This window comes from Lissotriton vulgaris, chromosome 12 (assembly GCF_964263255.1).
Source record: "Lissotriton vulgaris chromosome 12, aLisVul1.2, whole genome shotgun sequence".
NCBI classification, from domain to species: domain Eukaryota; kingdom Metazoa; phylum Chordata; class Amphibia; order Caudata; family Salamandridae; genus Lissotriton; species Lissotriton vulgaris.
Window position 1 is genome coordinate 141073637 of NC_141700.1, and position 17384 is coordinate 141091020.

A 17384-nucleotide genomic window follows, 5' to 3' on the forward strand; every position below is an offset into this window, starting at 1 on the left:
CTCTTGCATCGCTGCAGGCCCCCAAGCATAGAGCTGAGGAGGGGCTGACACAGGAGACTGCACATAGATAGGCACCGAGGGCCTTTGTTTCTGTAAGGCAACGCGGCCTGTCTATGCTCGGTCTGGGAGAACCCTTCACCTCCCCACGGATGTGTGGTGATTTGGGGTTCACTGCGGCACCTCAACCCCCTATGGAAGGCAGCCAAGAACTGCCCTTTTAATGACACCAACTGCCCCGTATTGCCACTGCTGCTCACGTAAGACAACCACAAGAGCCAAACATTAGTGACACGTTTGAAAGCACCCTTTCCAGACAGCCCACTTCACGAAGAGGCCACACACACATCCATCCACACGCGCACACACACGTTCATCGACACAAGAAGCCTGAACTCCAGCCACTTCGAATCACTGTTTGTTCTAAGTCGAGTCTCCCCTCAATATGAATCGCACGTCCAGACGCTGACTCCTTGCTGGCTGGGCCTAGCTAGTAAGTGTCACGTAGGGGCTGCCTAGGCCGTGGTAGGCCCGTTCGACACTATTGCGCAGGGGCAGGCGTGCGCAGAGCTGAAATGACGGGGCTGACACTAGGTGCACTGTCGGAAGAGACGACCCGACCCCGGACGACTAGTTGGCTCACCATCCATACCATGCAACCAGGCCTGCATGCAACAAACAACAAGTCCTGTGTCTCTGTCCTGTCCACCTCCGTCGTCCACTGCCACCAGCCACCAGGGCCTGCCTGGTCAAGTTTAAGTTAGCGCTGGAGATTGGAGAAGCAAGCTGCATGCTTCTTTACATTCTCGGGTGGCTGCGCTGGGCGGGCAGAAATTAAAACTGCGTCAAAGCGTCATGATCATTGATCATCGTCGTCACTCACCTCACTCAGGCGGCGCCGGCACCCGTCGGACGGTCAGTGAGGTCACGGTCGGACGGTGGGTGACACAGGGGGGTCAGGCTAGGCCTAGGCGGCGCCGGGCTAGTAGCCAGCAGGCCACTAGAATAAAATTAATTTAAGGGCCTGGCGGGACGTGTGCGCACCGACTGGCTGCAGGCTGCTCGCTCCTCTCGTCAGTCACGCGCACTAAATTGCCAATGCGCATGCGGGAGGAGGAGAAATTACACCATCCGCACCCTAGTGAGGCGCGCCGCACGCAGACGCGGCAGAGGAGGGAGGGGGCAGGCATAATTCTGCGCGCTGCGCACAGGCACCTCCCCCCTCCTCCTCTATTCTGTATTTGTTTATCCTGGTTACTACTACTAGGCGGCTAAGTAAAACGGTTACCGACTTTGTTACTGAGTGCGGGGGGGGTGGCGGGCGGGGGGGGGCGTTTTCGTGCAGGCCTGCTGCCTGCAATGCAAATTATACGCGAGTGCGTGCCGGGCTGCCGGCCGGCCCTGCCGATTTCAACAAAGCCTGTGTGACCACACGCTGTGCCACCGCGGGGGCAAAACCGACCCCCAGACACAAAACCGGCCCCCTTTTCGGAAAAACCGGCCCCCAAAACCCTCCAGCCGACCGGGGGATTGCCCGGTGCCCGGAAGCGCCAGTCCGGGGCTGCCAGGAACATTTGTCTGACGTGAGCTCAACAAAAAACTGCAGCTTCATGTGTAGTGAACAAACAATATCTGCAATAACACTGTTCTCTGCTCAGTGCTCGGAGCCCGAGGCCCGCGGTGCATCAAATATACCACGGAAAAACAATTAATATACATGTAACCTTTTCTCCAAGAGGACAAATGTGGCAATAATGAACTTCGAAAATAGCAAATAAAGTAAAGGAGTTGAAATGTCTTTGAAGCATCTGGATAACTCCATGTGGAACATAAATGTGAATACAATCAAAAGGACTGGAATAAAAGTCAGCACAGAAGGGGAGAACCATGCCTTTATCTCAGGATGCAGATGCTCTTAGTGGAAGAGGTCTGCCTGGTGCAGGTTCCTCCCCCCACCACCACTGCACCCCGTCACGAGCCCGACGAGTAGGGTGACCAACCGTCCGTAAATTTCACGGACAGTCCGTAATTTTGGCCGTCTGTCTGTTGTCCGTGAAGGATTCTTTAAACGGACGCCATTTGTCCATAATTTTAACCGGGCACGGTCGCACATCCCAAAAGCCGGCACAGCTTCCACTCACCTCCCTTCTTGACTTGACATGACGCATTCAGGGCTGTTTGAATCTGAATAGATGCCCCTGCTCTTGAAGCTGCAGCCCCCACCCCTCACACCTCCAGCCCTTGACGAGCTGTTAAGAGGTGCTTGAAGGTGACCAAGAGGAAGGGGCTGCAGCTTCAGGAGCAGGGGCATCTATTCAGATACAAACTGCCCTGCATGAGTCATGTCTCTGCAACTTGTATGAGACATTCCCTTTCTGCCCAGGGCCCCAAACATCCTACAACCGGTCTGGATTACACCGAGGCAGCACGTGGTTCTCATCACAGCACAGAGCTTAATTACTGTCACTAAATTGTAAACAAACTTCGATTCTTCACACATGCAGTCTTTAATGTAATAAAATAAAGAAATGGCACAGTCGCACCCACACTGATTAACAAAGTAAGGAGGACAATCAGTTAAATCAGTTCTCTTTTAACTGCTGTACATCACAGTGGGGGCTGGGAAAAGTAACATTTTGGAAAGAGAGACTGACTTCTCATTGTCTTGTCCAGGAGGGGTGAGGAGCCCTACCCCACCCTGGAAGAGACCAAGATGATACTAGGATACCGCATGCCCACCCCTGTGCCCACCCTGGTGGATCCTGGTCCCCCTCCTTCCCACCCCCCTCCCCCCAGTGATGGCTCCTGTCCCTCCCCCTACCCCCCACCTGTGGTGGATCCTGTCTCTGCTCTGGGTGGCTTCTGTCCCAGTCCAGGAATGGCTTCTGCATTAAAAAGGCTCAGCTCAAAATTAATATGAAAAGGTGGGCGAGTGAGTAAGTGAAGGAATGGGTGGATGGCTGGATGAATTAGTGAAAGGGTGCATGGATGAATGAAAGATTGAATAGATGGATACTAAAAGAGGATGGATGGATTGATAAATGAGAGGTGGAAGGATGGAAGGGAGAAAAGGTAAATAGCTGGATGTATGGGTGGAAGGGTAGTTGGGTGGGTAAAAGGGTGGATGGATGAGTGAAAGGATGGATGAGTGAAAAGGTGGATGAGTGAGTGAGTGGGTGGGTGGATGGATGAGGGAAATGATGGATGGATTGATGAATTGATAAGTGCAAGGGTGAATGGATGGACAGATGAGTGAAAGGGTGGATGTAAGGATGGATGAGTGAGTGAAAGGGAGGGTAGATGGACAAAAGGATGAATAGATGAGTGAAGGAGTAAAAGGATAAATGGATGAGAGAAAGGATGGATGAGTGATAGGGTCAATGGATGGATTCATGAGTGGATGAGTAGATGGATGAGTAGATGGATGGGTGGATGGATGGATGGAAGGAAGGATTGCTAAGTGAAAGGGACGATGGAGAGAGAAAGGGAGGATGGTGGATAACTGAAAGGGTGGATGAGTGACTGGGTGGATGGATGAGTAAGAGAAAGGATGGCTGGATGGGTGAAAGGGTAAATGGCTGGATGGATGAGCGAATGGATGGATGGATGGATGGGTAGAAGAGTGGATGAATGAGTGTACAGATGGCTAGGGTGAAAAGGTGGATGGATGGATAAAGGATGGATGAAGGGATGGATGAGTGAAAGGATAGATGGAAGGATACATGATGGATAGGTTTGCAAATGGTTGCATATGTTTGGATATGGCTGGGCTTACTTATATACTATTGCGCGGCCTCTGATGTGTCTGTAAAACTTATCCAATTGTCCTGAAGTTTTGTACTGAATTTTGACCTCCTGTCCTGAATTTGTGTCCTGAATTTTGACCCTTTGTCCTGAATTTTTACACTCACCGTCCTGAATTTGCACCAATGCCAGTTGGTCACCCTACCGACTAGGCCTGGTGAAGGGCTGATGCCCGGGGGTCAGGTACACTGCATTCAGTTACAACAGGGAACAGAAAGCTAAGCAGTGAGCGCTGTAACATGTTCAGTTACCACAATGATGATTGCACTTTCATTTTGGTGCCTGTGCCTAACTTCTGTCCCAGTCTGACTCTGGTCAGAGCAGACAGAGAGTCTCAGGCTGTGTCAGTAATCGCAGTGTGTGTCCGCCCCTCCCAACCTTCCTGCCAGCTCCCTGGCTCTGAATGAATACCTACTGGCGGCCGCTTAATTAGCACACTGTGGGGGGTAGATTAGCACTCGATCAGAGTGCTTCACGAACACGGACCCACTTATTGTCAGCTGTGTTGGTCTTTTTTTTGTAAATGGCAATTTTACGGAGCTTGGTTTACATTCCCATGAGTACCGGTACTCCCTTTGGACAAAGAGAGGTTCCGGTACTCAAGCGCCAAAAATATAGAAGTGACGGTACTCAGTACCGGTGAGTACCGGCCCACTTAAAGCACTGAAAATTGAAAAAACAAACATTTATTTAAAGCGAGACGGGGTTGGTACGGATAGTGGCTGCCGAAGGAACGCAGGGGTACACCAATCCTACTCTAACGTTTACTTATCTGGCTCTCCACCACTCCAAATCGCTTGTGTTATCTCTGTGAAGACAGATTAGACAGTTGAGCGAAATCACATTTAAAATGTCATTACAGGCAATGCCTGCAAAGAACAAATACTGTTGCAACAGAGATGTCAGTTATAAAGTTAATGTTCCAGTGATATGTAATGTAACCAGTAATGCCCCCCATGACATTGATGATATCTCATCATGGATTTGCATCTCATGAATCAGAGATATTCCCACATTAATCAAAAATAAAAATAGCCTATTATACACAGTTCCCTCACACACTAAGCTTGACTTTATAAAACTTAATGACAGCAATAGCAAGGTTGGAGTAAATGAGAATGTTGGTGTCGGACTGCAGTTGTCTAGTATCTATGATCAAGACAGAAAAGACTATGGGTAAAATGTACAAAGTATTTTTGTGGTCATAAACGGCTGGTCGGGCCAATACACAAAATGCAAAATGCAATTCAGTAACACGTTACTTAATCGCAATTTGTGTTTACGATTTGGTATTTGGAAGGGGCGTGTTTAGGGCATTGCTTCCACATACCAAATCTGAATAAGATGTATAAATGTTTTATGACTAAATTATGGTTGCAAAACATTCATATTTTACTTATTCCTTGACGGAACACCTTCCTCCTTAAGAATAAAAAATAAATATTTTTTTTAAGCAGGCAGTGGTGCAATGGGCAACCGTCTACTCTTAAAAAATTAAACCGCAAAGTTAAATTTTTCTTTTTAAATGCATCCTATTTTCCTTTAAGGGAAACAGGCTACATATAAAACAAGCATTGAAAATGCAATAGGTCGTGCCTTTGATTAAGTTAAAGCCATTTGCTTTGCTAATGGTATTGTATAGCAAAGCAAATGGCTTTAACTTAATGAAAGGCGAGACCTATTGCATTTTCAATGCTTGTTATGTTAATGTTGACAGAAGTGACGGATTGCATTGCCCTGGACACGCACGCACCTGCAGGCACACACACACACACACAGATGCATTCACATACACAGGCAAACATACACAGATGCACACACTCGCACAGGCACGCACACACACAGATGCAGACACATACGCGCACACACAGATGCACACACACAGATGCGCACACACAGATGTGCGTACACACACACACAGGCAAACAATCACATCAAGGTGCCTGTAATAATGTCACCGTGCTCTGCCAAGGACTACGTCATTTACCCAGTGCTTTAAACGGGTCGGTACCCTCCGGTACGAGTACCGGCACTTTTTTATTCTGAGAGGGAAAGCACCAGCACTTCTCAAGAGAAATGCTATACTTTTGATTGGAGAGTACCGGCACTTCCCAGAAACAAACTGGTACTCTGGAATAGAGTACCTGCACTTCTATTTTTCCATTTCAAGCACTTCATTTACCTAATCAGAACCCCATGTTGAGGCAAGGCCTGACCACACCAGCAGTCATTTCAATCTGATAACGACAAATGTGATTCACACATAAAATTCATTTTTATGTTCATGTTGACAGAAGTGAAGGATTACATTGCCCTGGACACGCACGCACGCACACACACAGATGCATTCATATACACAGGCAAACGCACACAGGCATGCACACATTCACACACACATACACACACACAGATGGAGACACATACGCAACCTTGCCTTTGCAGCGTTGTGCATTGTTGCCCTTGTGCAATATGGTCTCTGTTACTGTTCGCGTGATAGCAGAGTTCAATTAGCTGACATTTCAACAGTTTCCTATTATGTCCTATTTGTTTACATGTGTGGGGGAGCCGACGAGCTGCTGTTTACTGGACTCAGCCGCAAATGCCATGAACTGGAATCTATTTCGGAGTCAATATAAATCTATAATCCTTGGCGTGAAAGAGGCCGCAATGAGCTTTCTCCGCTCGCAGCCTCTTATTTGTTATTTATTGGGGTGCAGTTTACTGCCTGGGAGATACTGACACACCACTGTTTATCGATCGAGGCCCAGAAAAGTCAAAGTTCAATAGAACAGGCAGCTCTTTGGCAGAGCACGTCTCACTGTTATGATTGCCAGCAAAAAAAATGAGGAAAACTGTACCATGCGATGCGGTGACACTACTCGCAGGCCCCTAATTTTTCAAAGCAATAGTGCAAGCGGTCTCGCTAGACCGAGAAGATGACATATTTACATGAGCAGAGAACATTATCCACCTCATCTAAATTAATGCTGAAGGAAAAAGAGAGCTTAACTAGGCAGAGGTCAGTGCTTGGCAAATAGATCATTTTGCAATCACATATCTTAACGAGTTCAGGAAGGGAGAGAAGAGGCGAGTGGAAGGCAGGGGAATACATTCAAGGGACCAGCGAGGAAACACTGCACAGATCGCCACGCGAAGAAATGGTGAAAATGTGAAAGAGCCGGTAGAGATGCAATGAACATGCTCATTGTGCATGAATAATTGGCCTTTTCATAAGTTGTCTGGGTGAAAAGCTAATGAAACACACCGACATGAACCAATCATTTAACCTGCGCGGAGATAAAAAGGGGGGCGTGAGTCTTCGTGACAGAATATATTTTTTACCTGCCGTCCAATCTGCTTGGCATCGACGTGTTGTGCCAAAAAATCCCTTGTAAAATATTGGAGCAACATTTCGGAGCGGGTTGTGCTTTGCTGTATTAAATAGCTACTCCCAGAACCCTAAAGGAAGGCACCACAGTAAAAAACAAGCGCTTGCCATTGCCTTGTCCTCCCCGTGACCCCGTGCACTTCTGAGCTCCGTGCCTGCTTCACAGCTGTTGTGAAGAATTTTCTTATCTGCTTGTTAATTAACAAGCAGATGAGAAAAGTCTTCACGACAGCCGTGAATCAGGTGAGCCAGTCCAACAAAAAGCCAAAGGGAGTCAACGAAAAACCCTCCTTTCCAATGGGAAGCCAGCGTTTACCATAAACGCTGACGCTACCCAATGGAAATGAGGGGTTGGGCTTGAGTTCCCTTCTCCAAACTGACTTGTTCACTATTAGCCTTGAGGCGAGGAGCGCATGTGCGCTCCAATGCCAGCAGAGACCTAAAAAAAAGAATGATTTATTAAAAAGCAATCACAGACATAGTGGTCTGCTGCCCTCAGCAGGCCACCATCTTTGTGATGGCTGCAATTCCTAATGGGTCGCAAATTGTGACCTACCTCATTAATATGCATGAGGGGGGTCTATTTGTGACCCTCTAGGAATCGCTAATGAAACTCAAAAAAGTTTCATACATTAGGAATACCGATTTCCTAATTGTGATTCAGAGATAATCGCAATTAGGAAATCAGTATTCCTAATGTTAGTATACCTTGCCTCTAGTGAGTGTTAATAAAGGAGAACTCCCATAACTAGAGTCTACTCACCTTTTGTGCTTCTTTCCTTTTGCTTTATCTCTAGGCAACTGCGGTAGTTCTTTTCATTTGACTGTGTGCTCCAAGAAATGGAAATCAGGACCAACAACAAAACACAGACCTTCATTTTGCAGCTTTTCCTGTTGGGAATCAAAAAGGACACAATTGGCAAAACCAAAAATGCTAAAACTGCTAATACAAGATAGATCACGGTTGCATGAATGTCATACTTTATAATACATAAAATATAATGTGCTTTGTTTTGCATTGCTGTACTTTTACAACAGTATATACATATATCCATATATATCTTTATTTACTGAAAAAACTAAAGATTACTGAAACGTTATAGTTACAAAACTAAATTCAGCAGTTATGGTTACGTGAGCTAAATATAACTTGAGGCCCCACAATGCGCTGCTTATGACCTCTCATATTACATCACTTATGACATGGTCAGTGACATCACTGATGGATTTCAAATGACATCACTGATGGTATCTCAAATGGCATCACTGATGACATCATCCAGTGATTGTGAGGTTTTTAAAAAAGTTTTTGGGCCAGATGTACAACCCTAAATTGCATGCTCAAAAGGGTTTGCCTCCCAGGGCCATGTACAATTCCTAAATAGCGAGTCGCAATTTATTTGAGACTCGCTATTTAGGAATTGCGAGTCGCAATTAGGAAGGGTCTTTCCCTTCCTAATTGCGTCCGCAAATCAATGTATGAATTTATTTATTTATTTATTAATTGAGTGACCACAATTGTAGTCGCAAAACACTTGCAAATTTCCACCCTCTTCAAGGATGGTAATGCAGTCGCTTTCCACTTTGTGACTGTCTCTAAAAATATTTGATAAGGGCAGGCAGTGGTCCCAGGGACCACTACCTTCCCTTAAAAAATTAAACGAAAACGTTTCATTTTTTTAAAAAATGCATCCTGTTTTCCTTTAATGAAAACGGGCTGCATTTAAAAAAAAACTGCTTTATTTAAAAGCAGTCCCAGACATGGTGTTCTGCTGAGCCCAGCAGGTCACCATATCTGGGAGGGCCTGTCATTCCCATTGCAAGAGGCTCCTTAATAATAATGAGCCTCGCAATTTGCAACCCCATTGGGAATCGCAAACGGTGTTAAACACACTGTTGTACATGGCAAATTGCACCTCGCAAATAGCGACTCGCAAATGAGTCGCAATTTGCCAGGCAAAATTTTGCTGGTCGTACATCTGGCCCTTTGTGAGTTAAACGTATATAGTAAGGTACCACAAAAGTTAAATATTTATACAATGTGTACTACTAAAGATTGATTCCTTTTTTAACATCATTTATGTGAGTCTCTGTGTATCCATGTGTGAGTGGGTGTCTGAGTGACTGTACAGGTGTGTGAGTGGCTGTATGAGTATATACGTGGGTGTCTGAGTAGCTGTGCGAATGCCTTAGTGGCTTTGTGAGTGGCTGTATTGTGAGTGACTGGATGTGTCAGTTGCTATTTTGGTGGGTGACCGAGTGGCTGTATAGGTGGATTAGTGGGTAATTGAGTGACTGGGTGAGTGAATGAGTGTCTGAATGGCTTATCAGTGAGTGACTGGTTGTGTAAATGGCTGTGTGAGTGAGTAAGTGGCTGTTTGAGTGGCTGTTTGGCTAAGTGAGTTGGTGTGAGTGACTGTATGGAAGAGTAAGTGGGATTGGCTGTACAGGTGAATGAGTGGCTGTGTGAGTAGTTGCATGGATGTGTAAATGGGTAATCAATTGGTCATGTTAGTTATATAAAATCAATTTCTGAGACTGCATACCCCATAATTTTACAATTATTTTTTGAAATGATAATTACGCTGTAATTTTTTATGTGCTTTTATGATTCTTCTAAGAAATTGAATAACTCTTTATTTGATTGATCGGTCATATTAGTGTGTGAGTCGTATGGTTGAGTGAGTAGCTCTGTTGAGAGGCTGTACCAATGAGTAGGCGGGTGTGTGAATAGCTGTATAGGTGAAAAACTGGATGTGTCAGTAGCTGTATGGGTGAGTGTGGGGCTGTGTGAGTCTCTGTATGGGTGAATGAATTGTTGTATGATCAGGCTCTGTGAGTGAGTGGGTGTCTGAGTAGCTCTATGGATGAGTGAATGGTTGTGCGAGTACTTGTATTGTTCTGTGAATGGGTGTGTGAGTCTGTGGGTATGTGAGTGGGTGTATAAGAGGTTGTATAGGGGTGTGAGTGCTTCTGTGGATGATTTTATCAGTGATATTATTTGAGATGTCACCAGTGATGCCACTGACCATGTCATGAGGGATGTAATATGTGAGGCTATAAGAAGTGGGGCTGTGTGAGTCTCTGTATGGGTGAATGAATGGCTGTATGATCAGGCTCGTTGAGTGAGTGGGTGTCTGAGTAGTTCTATGGATGAGTGAATGGTTGTGTGAGTACTTGTATTGTTCTCTGTAACCTTTGTTTTTTTAGTGACTTTCTGAGCTTAAATAAATTCTATTTCCTAACTATAATGTCCCTGTAACCTTTGGTTTTTCTAGGCCTAGGCGTAAAATTCCACTCTTCTCATGGAGTTTACAGAATTCTGCAGTTCTGTGGAGAATGAGGGGCTACCAATAAACTCTGCACTCCACAACTGAGCATATTTTCTTTCCGTTTGCGTGCTCGACAAGCCATTTTGCATGCTTGAAGAGTTCAACAAGACTTGGTGGGTGCTTGCCAGCAGCCGGGCAATCCTCAGCAGCCAAGGGGAGGGAGTTCATCCTCAACCAATAGTGTGCCAGGAGGCCCCTTTGCAGAGTGGTTGAGAAAGGGGGTAAGGCCTCTTATGAGGTCTCAGCAAACCAGCTGTGGAGGACTTAGTTGTCACATTAATAGGGGTTCTTGGCCCCCAACAACCCTCAGAAGCCAGGTGTTGTTCATCCCCCAAGCAGTGGTACACCAGGAGGCCCCTGAGCAAAGTAGTTGAGAAATGGGGCCGGCCCAATACGTCTCAGCTTTCTGGTTGTGAGGGACTTACGTATCACAACAATAGGGACAACCCTCAGCAGCCAAAGGGAGCTCATCCACCATTACTTTTGCACAACGTAAAAGGGTTCATGCATGATGCAGGGCTCTCATAAAGATTTATCCAGGGAAGTATCAAATCTGTACACCTCCCGAGGTGAGGCACAACGAGGAGAAATATAATAAATGAGGCCTTTTATGGAAGTTTGGCATAGGGCAGCTGTTGCGCTGCTCTATGCCAAAATGAAAGTACCAGAATGCACCCTATTTAATCAATATGGTGTGTTCCTGTCCATTCTGCCTGCGCTGGCACTATTTTGGCATCCTAGCGGCAATGTAGGCACCCTTGCATCAGGCAGTATTGTTCTTGTGCAGTATTGGCCACCTTCCTGCACAAGAACAATCCTGCGAGGTGTTTTTCTCTTTCTATGTGTGTTGCAGAATGCAGCACACATGGAACGAGAAAAAAATTTGGAAAAGTAAATATATTTCTCCTCATTATGCCTCACCATGGGAGTCGTACGGATTTGACGCTTCCCCAGGGTTACATCACTTTGCAAATCTCGGGCAGCATCAAATTCCATGGGTGATGCGGTGAAAAATCCACTGTGACACCCATGGAACGGCTCCAGGGCGCAGAGTAAGGTAATGCAGCAATCTGTGCTGTATAGCTTTAGTCATGATTTATGAGGCTACTCACCTAGGGTGGCTTTGCGTGGCTTCGTAAATCTTAATAATTATGAGAGCCCTGCGTCATGCATGTACCACTTTATGTGGGGCAAAAGTGGCACAGGGCTCTCATAAATAAGCCCCTATGTGTATTAATGTCTGTGTTTTTATTAGGAGTAGATGTGCATTACAGAAGCTGTCTGTCTCCATTCTTAATGTTTCTCAGAACAGCATCTTTGGCCCATATCACTCATTCAAATTTTGATCTATATTAACCATCCAACAGAATTTAGACCTACCTGCCATCCCTACAAACCATAGCTGCATGTATGTGCATAACGATCAAAGATATGCCCTAATATTCCGATAGCTAGCATTAGCTGCAGCTAAATTAGTTTGTTAAGGTAAAGTGTATGAATTAAAAAAATATTCTATTCATCTCTAAAGGCTTTGCTGCCGTTCAGCTTTTGAAGACCTGTATGTCATTTTGTCTTTTGTACTGATAAGTATAGTGCTGACAGCCTTGCTTATGAATTACCTTAGGCGCATAGAAATAGCCATGTTTTCACAACCTGCATCTAAATTAAACAAAAAACGTACTTCCATAATAACATATTAATTACCAATTAAAGAAATATTATCAATAAAAAACAAATTAAAACTCATATAAATTCATTAACTTCCTACACTTTACTCTTATAATCCCCACAACCCTCAGCTAAATTTAAATTGTAAAAATTATTCACACAATTAAAAGTTATTTATAATTAAAAAAACTAATAGTATTTAACAACTAATTAAAAACTAAGTAAATTGTATTTACTCCCCACCATTTACCCCTATAAAAGGAAAACCCTTCACAAAAAATAAACAATTACCCTAAATAAATATCAAGTAATTAATAAATATTAATTATCAACTAATTATTAATTAATTAAACATAAATTACTTCTCACCTTTTACCACTATAAAACTCACAACCCACACCTTGTTAAATCTCACGGCGGAGGCTAGGCGCGAACCCTGCCTTGAGACACGATCTAAACTATAAAGACTACATTTCCCATGTTTCCAGGGTCTGTGCGCGCGACGCCCGTGTGATGACGTCACACGCGCAGAGAACATTACCGGCGAGGAAACAGAAGCGCCCGCCGTTGATTCTGGTTCCGATGCTGATTGCGGTAAGATCGAGAGTTTCCAGCGTATCCTTTTGAGAGTGTACTCAGAGCCGGCTGGTGAGTGCATTAGAAGCTTTCTGCTTCTGTCTAGGGGTGGCGTCGGCTGGCGCCTCCCATATCAGTGGAGTTCTCGGCTGAGGCTCTAGCGTTTCACTGGCTAGTGAGACGCCGGTTTCCAGGCAGCTTGTACAGTGTTTGCTGTTGTGTGGATTTTTGAGGGAACACTGTTTCTGCGAACTGCCATTCTTTGCTCTGGGTTCAACCTGATTTCAGAAGTCCAGGGCTATTGTTCTTTCTTCCATCCCCCGTGCATTTGCCTTGTTCATAGGGGGTAAAACGGACTTACCTGCATAGAGACCTTGTTTCCTCAAAGGTGCCAATATTCTGTGGTTTAACAGACAAACGGAAGACATTGTTGGTTTTGCTTTGCTTGTGAGTCTCTATCGCTTCAGGATCCAGGACATTTATAGTACTCCGTGTGTACAGCATTGTGTGTTGTCAGGTGAAGTAACCAGGCAATGCAAATTCGGGAGTGAAGACAATAACTGTTGTCTCCTTTTCTTCCTTTCTGACAACAGGGGCTTATGAGCTTCGCCTGGCAGGCTAACTTCCATACTGACCCCTGTTGAAGCCCCAATTTACATTTACGTTGGTATGTAGTAATAGGGTTGTGTGTAATGTACTATGAATCTTGCTGAGTGAAGATACTGACCATAGGGTTCTTGTATTCTAGAATTATCATCCTGTTCAACCTTTTTGATTGCCAGGCAAAGCCTTCCACTTATTCCTACCAGGTATAACTCATTCATTTCACACGAGGGTGGGGTTACAGGTTTCTACTAAGTGCATTGCCTATATAGTCTGTGCTAGTCTCATGGTGCCTTGTTCTCGTTTCAGCTTCCCTTCCCCGCTGTTCCCTCCCTTACCTTCCTGATTATCCCTCGCTCGATCATTCCTGTGCGTCTGTTCTCATTCAGACCCAGGGGCTGTCGAGAGGTGGACCCTATAGAGCATCGTGAGATCCTGAGGACCATTGGACGTGACAGAATCAACGGCCCAAGACTTTCAGTCCTCCCGATTTCACGATACAATGTCCACAATGGATGATATATTAGCAGCCCTGGCGCTGGTCCAAACAGAGTTGCAAGCATCTAGAACAGAGACTGCTGCACTGCAGGCTCAAGTGGATAGGTTGAGTCGTAACCCTTTCAGTGCTGGTACTCAGCAGGCCTCCTCTGTCGTAGTGGAAGTTCCCGCCCCGATCCCCCTAGCCCCTCCAGAACGTTTCCATGGGGACAGTGGCAAAGTGCAGGTGTTTCTTACACAGGTGTTACTGCATTTTTCCTGCAAGCCCAAGGTATTCAATACCAATCACTCCAGAGTAGCTTATCTCATCTCGTATTTAGCAGGGGATGCTGCACAATGGGCAGTACCATTAGTGAAAAGGGATGATCCTTTGTTAAGGGACTGGGAGGCTTTTAGGGCCGATTTTGAAAAAACTTTCAATCGCAGGTCAGCTACATTAACAGCAGACAGGGAGTTGCTAGGACTGAAACAGGGGAATAGAGATTTGATAACCTATCTCAACGATTTTAGAAGGCTTATCGCGGAAACGGATTGGCCGGAAGAAAAAAGACATGCCATTTTCTATAATGGCCTCACCGAGGAAATGAAGGATGTACTTGCCCAGATTGATCCTCAGCCCAGTACCTGTGAAGACATGATCAGCCTAGTCCTGAGATTAGATCATCGTCTGAGTGATCGTAAGGGTGACAATCGTAGAAAGGATCGGTTACCCCCAAGATACGAGAATCCCAGGGGGTCGGAGGGAGCAAGCCAGTCTACACCTGAACCCATGGAAATAGGAGCCGTGAGGTCTCCATTAACCACGGAGGAAAGGGAATATAGAAGGAAGAAAGGCTTATGTCTGTATTGCGGTAGGAAGGGACACTTCATTCGGGAATGCCCTAACAGAAACAAAACAAGAACAGTTTACAAAAAGGTGTCGGTGGTGGCTAGCTGAAATAGCCTATAACAGTGCAGTACATGGTTCCACCAAGACAGCTCCGTTTTACTGCACCTATGGTTTCCATCCTAATTTCTTGCCATTTCACCATCCTGCACCAAACACCACTGTCCCTGAGGTACAAGAAAGACTACAGAGTATTCATAAGTCATGGCAGCATGTCAAAAGACAGCTAAAGCAGACCAAAGCGAGGTACAAGGCCTATGAGGACAAGCACAGACAAGCAGGGCCCATATACAAGTTGGGTGATTACGTCTGGTTGTCCACCAAAAACATACGCTTTAAGCGTTATAGTGTGTTCAATCCCAAATATATAGGCCCGTACAAGATCATCAAGCTCATTAATCCTGTGGTGGTTAAATTGGCTCTGCCATCCTCCTTACGCATTCATCCTGCCTTTCATGTGTCTTTGGTGAAACCCACGAGAATGCACAGAAAACTGGTGCCTGCTGAGATTGCCGTGAATAACGAAGAAGACTATGAGGTGAGAGGGATTGTGGACTCTAAGATATACCGCACCAGATTGTGGTATTTGGTGGCTTGGAAGGGTTACGGTAATGAAGAGAATTCTTGGGAACCTGCATCCAATGTCCATGCACCCAGGTTTGTGAGGATGTTCCATCAACGCTGCCCGGCCAAACCTTGTCTCTGTCAGTGTTCTTCGGGAGAGGGATGTACTGTTAAATCTCACGGCGGAGGCTAGGCGCGAACCCTGCCTTGAGACACGATCTAAACTATAAAGACTACATTTCCCATGTTTCCAGGGTCTGTGCGCGCGACGCCCGTGTGATGACGTCACACGCGCAGAGAACATTACCGGCGAGGAAACAGAAGCGCCCGCCGTTGATTCTGGTTCCGATGCTGATTGCGGTAAGATCGAGAGTTTCCAGCGTATCCTTTTGAGAGTGTACTCAGAGCCGGCTGGTGAGTGCATTAGAAGCTTTCTGCTTCTGTCTAGGGGTGGCGTCGGCTGGCGCCTCCCATATCAGTGGAGTTCTCGGCTGAGGCTCTAGCGTTTCACTGGCTAGTGAGACGCCGGTTTCCAGGCAGCTTGTACAGTGTTTGCTGTTGTGTGGATTTTTGAGGGAACACTGTTTCTGCGAACTGCCATTCTTTGCTCTGGGTTCAACCTGATTTCAGAAGTCCAGGGCTATTGTTCTTTCTTCCATCCCCCGTGCATTTGCCTTGTTCATAGGGGGTAAAACGGACTTACCTGCATAGAGACCTTGTTTCCTCAAAGGTGCCAATATTCTGTGGTTTAACAGACAAACGGAAGACATTGTTGGTTTTGCTTTGCTTGTGAGTCTCTATCGCTTCAGGATCCAGGACATTTATAGTACTCCGTGTGTACAGCATTGTGTGTTGTCAGGTGAAGTAACCAGGCAATGCAAATTCGGGAGTGAAGACAATAACTGTTGTCTCCTTTTCTTCCTTTCTGACAACAGGGGCTTATGAGCTTCGCCTGGCAGGCTAACTTCCATACTGACCCCTGTTGAAGCCCCAATTTACATTTACGTTGGTATGTAGTAATAGGGTTGTGTGTAATGTACTATGAATCTTGCTGAGTGAAGATACTGACCATAGGGTTCTTGTATTCTAGAATTATCATCCTGTTCAACCTTTTTGATTGCCAGGCAAAGCCTTCCACTTATTCCTACCAGGTATAACTCATTCATTTCACACGAGGGTGGGGTTACAGGTTTCTACTAAGTGCATTGCCTATATAGTCTGTGCTAGTCTCATGGTGCCTTGTTCTCGTTTCAGCTTCCCTTCCCCGCTGTTCCCTCCCTTACCTTCCTGATTATCCCTCGCTCGATCATTCCTGTGCGTCTGTTCTCATTCAGACCCAGGGGCTGTCGAGAGGTGGACCCTATAGAGCATCGTGAGATCCTGAGGACCATTGGACGTGACACACCTAAACTTATTTACACAATTTCCATAGACATTGCTTCCCACCCTTTACCTCTATAACCCCACACCCCCACCTAAAATTAAATACACAATTTCCATAACTAATTTACTATCAATTAAATAATATAAATTAACAACTAATTATTAACTAATTAAACATACATTACTTCCCACCATTTACCCCTTAAAACCCAACAACCCACACCTAAAATTAAATACCCAATTTTCATCATTAAATTGTAATCAATTAATTAATATAAATTAACAAGTAATTGATAATTAAGTACAAATAAATTACTCTCCACAATTAACACTATTAAATCTCAATTGAATAAATATTAATAAATAAAAAAGAGTCATTAATTTATTATAATTAAATTACTTCCCACCCTATTCCTCTATAAACCCACAACCTGCTACAGAATTAAAAAACCCAAAATAAAATTAAAATATAATTGATAACTCCTAAAAATTTAACGCATATATTAAAAAACATAAACAATACTTATACAAAACAATATACATCACATGCATTCAAAATATAAACTAAAATACATAGCACCAATAAAAAATCGATATGTTAAAATACTATATTTTTGCAAACGATATTAATGACTTCTATATTTTTTAAAACAATATTTATTACTTTAAATTTAATATTCTTGAC

At 44.8% G+C, this 17384-nt stretch overlaps 1 protein-coding gene across 1 annotated transcript in view; it reads right to left on the reverse strand.

Moving 5' to 3' along the window:
- The window catches only part of LOC147673689 (intelectin-1-like), a 197341-nt gene that overhangs the window by 172478 nt on the left and 7479 nt on the right, over positions 1-17384 (reverse strand). Inside the window, exon 2 of the mRNA XM_086946404.1 lies at positions 7953-8080. Coding sequence (XP_086802530.1) covers positions 7953-8067 — 115 coding nt within the window. The 5' untranslated portion in view covers positions 8068-8080. The remainder of the gene's footprint in view (positions 1-7952; positions 8081-17384) is intronic.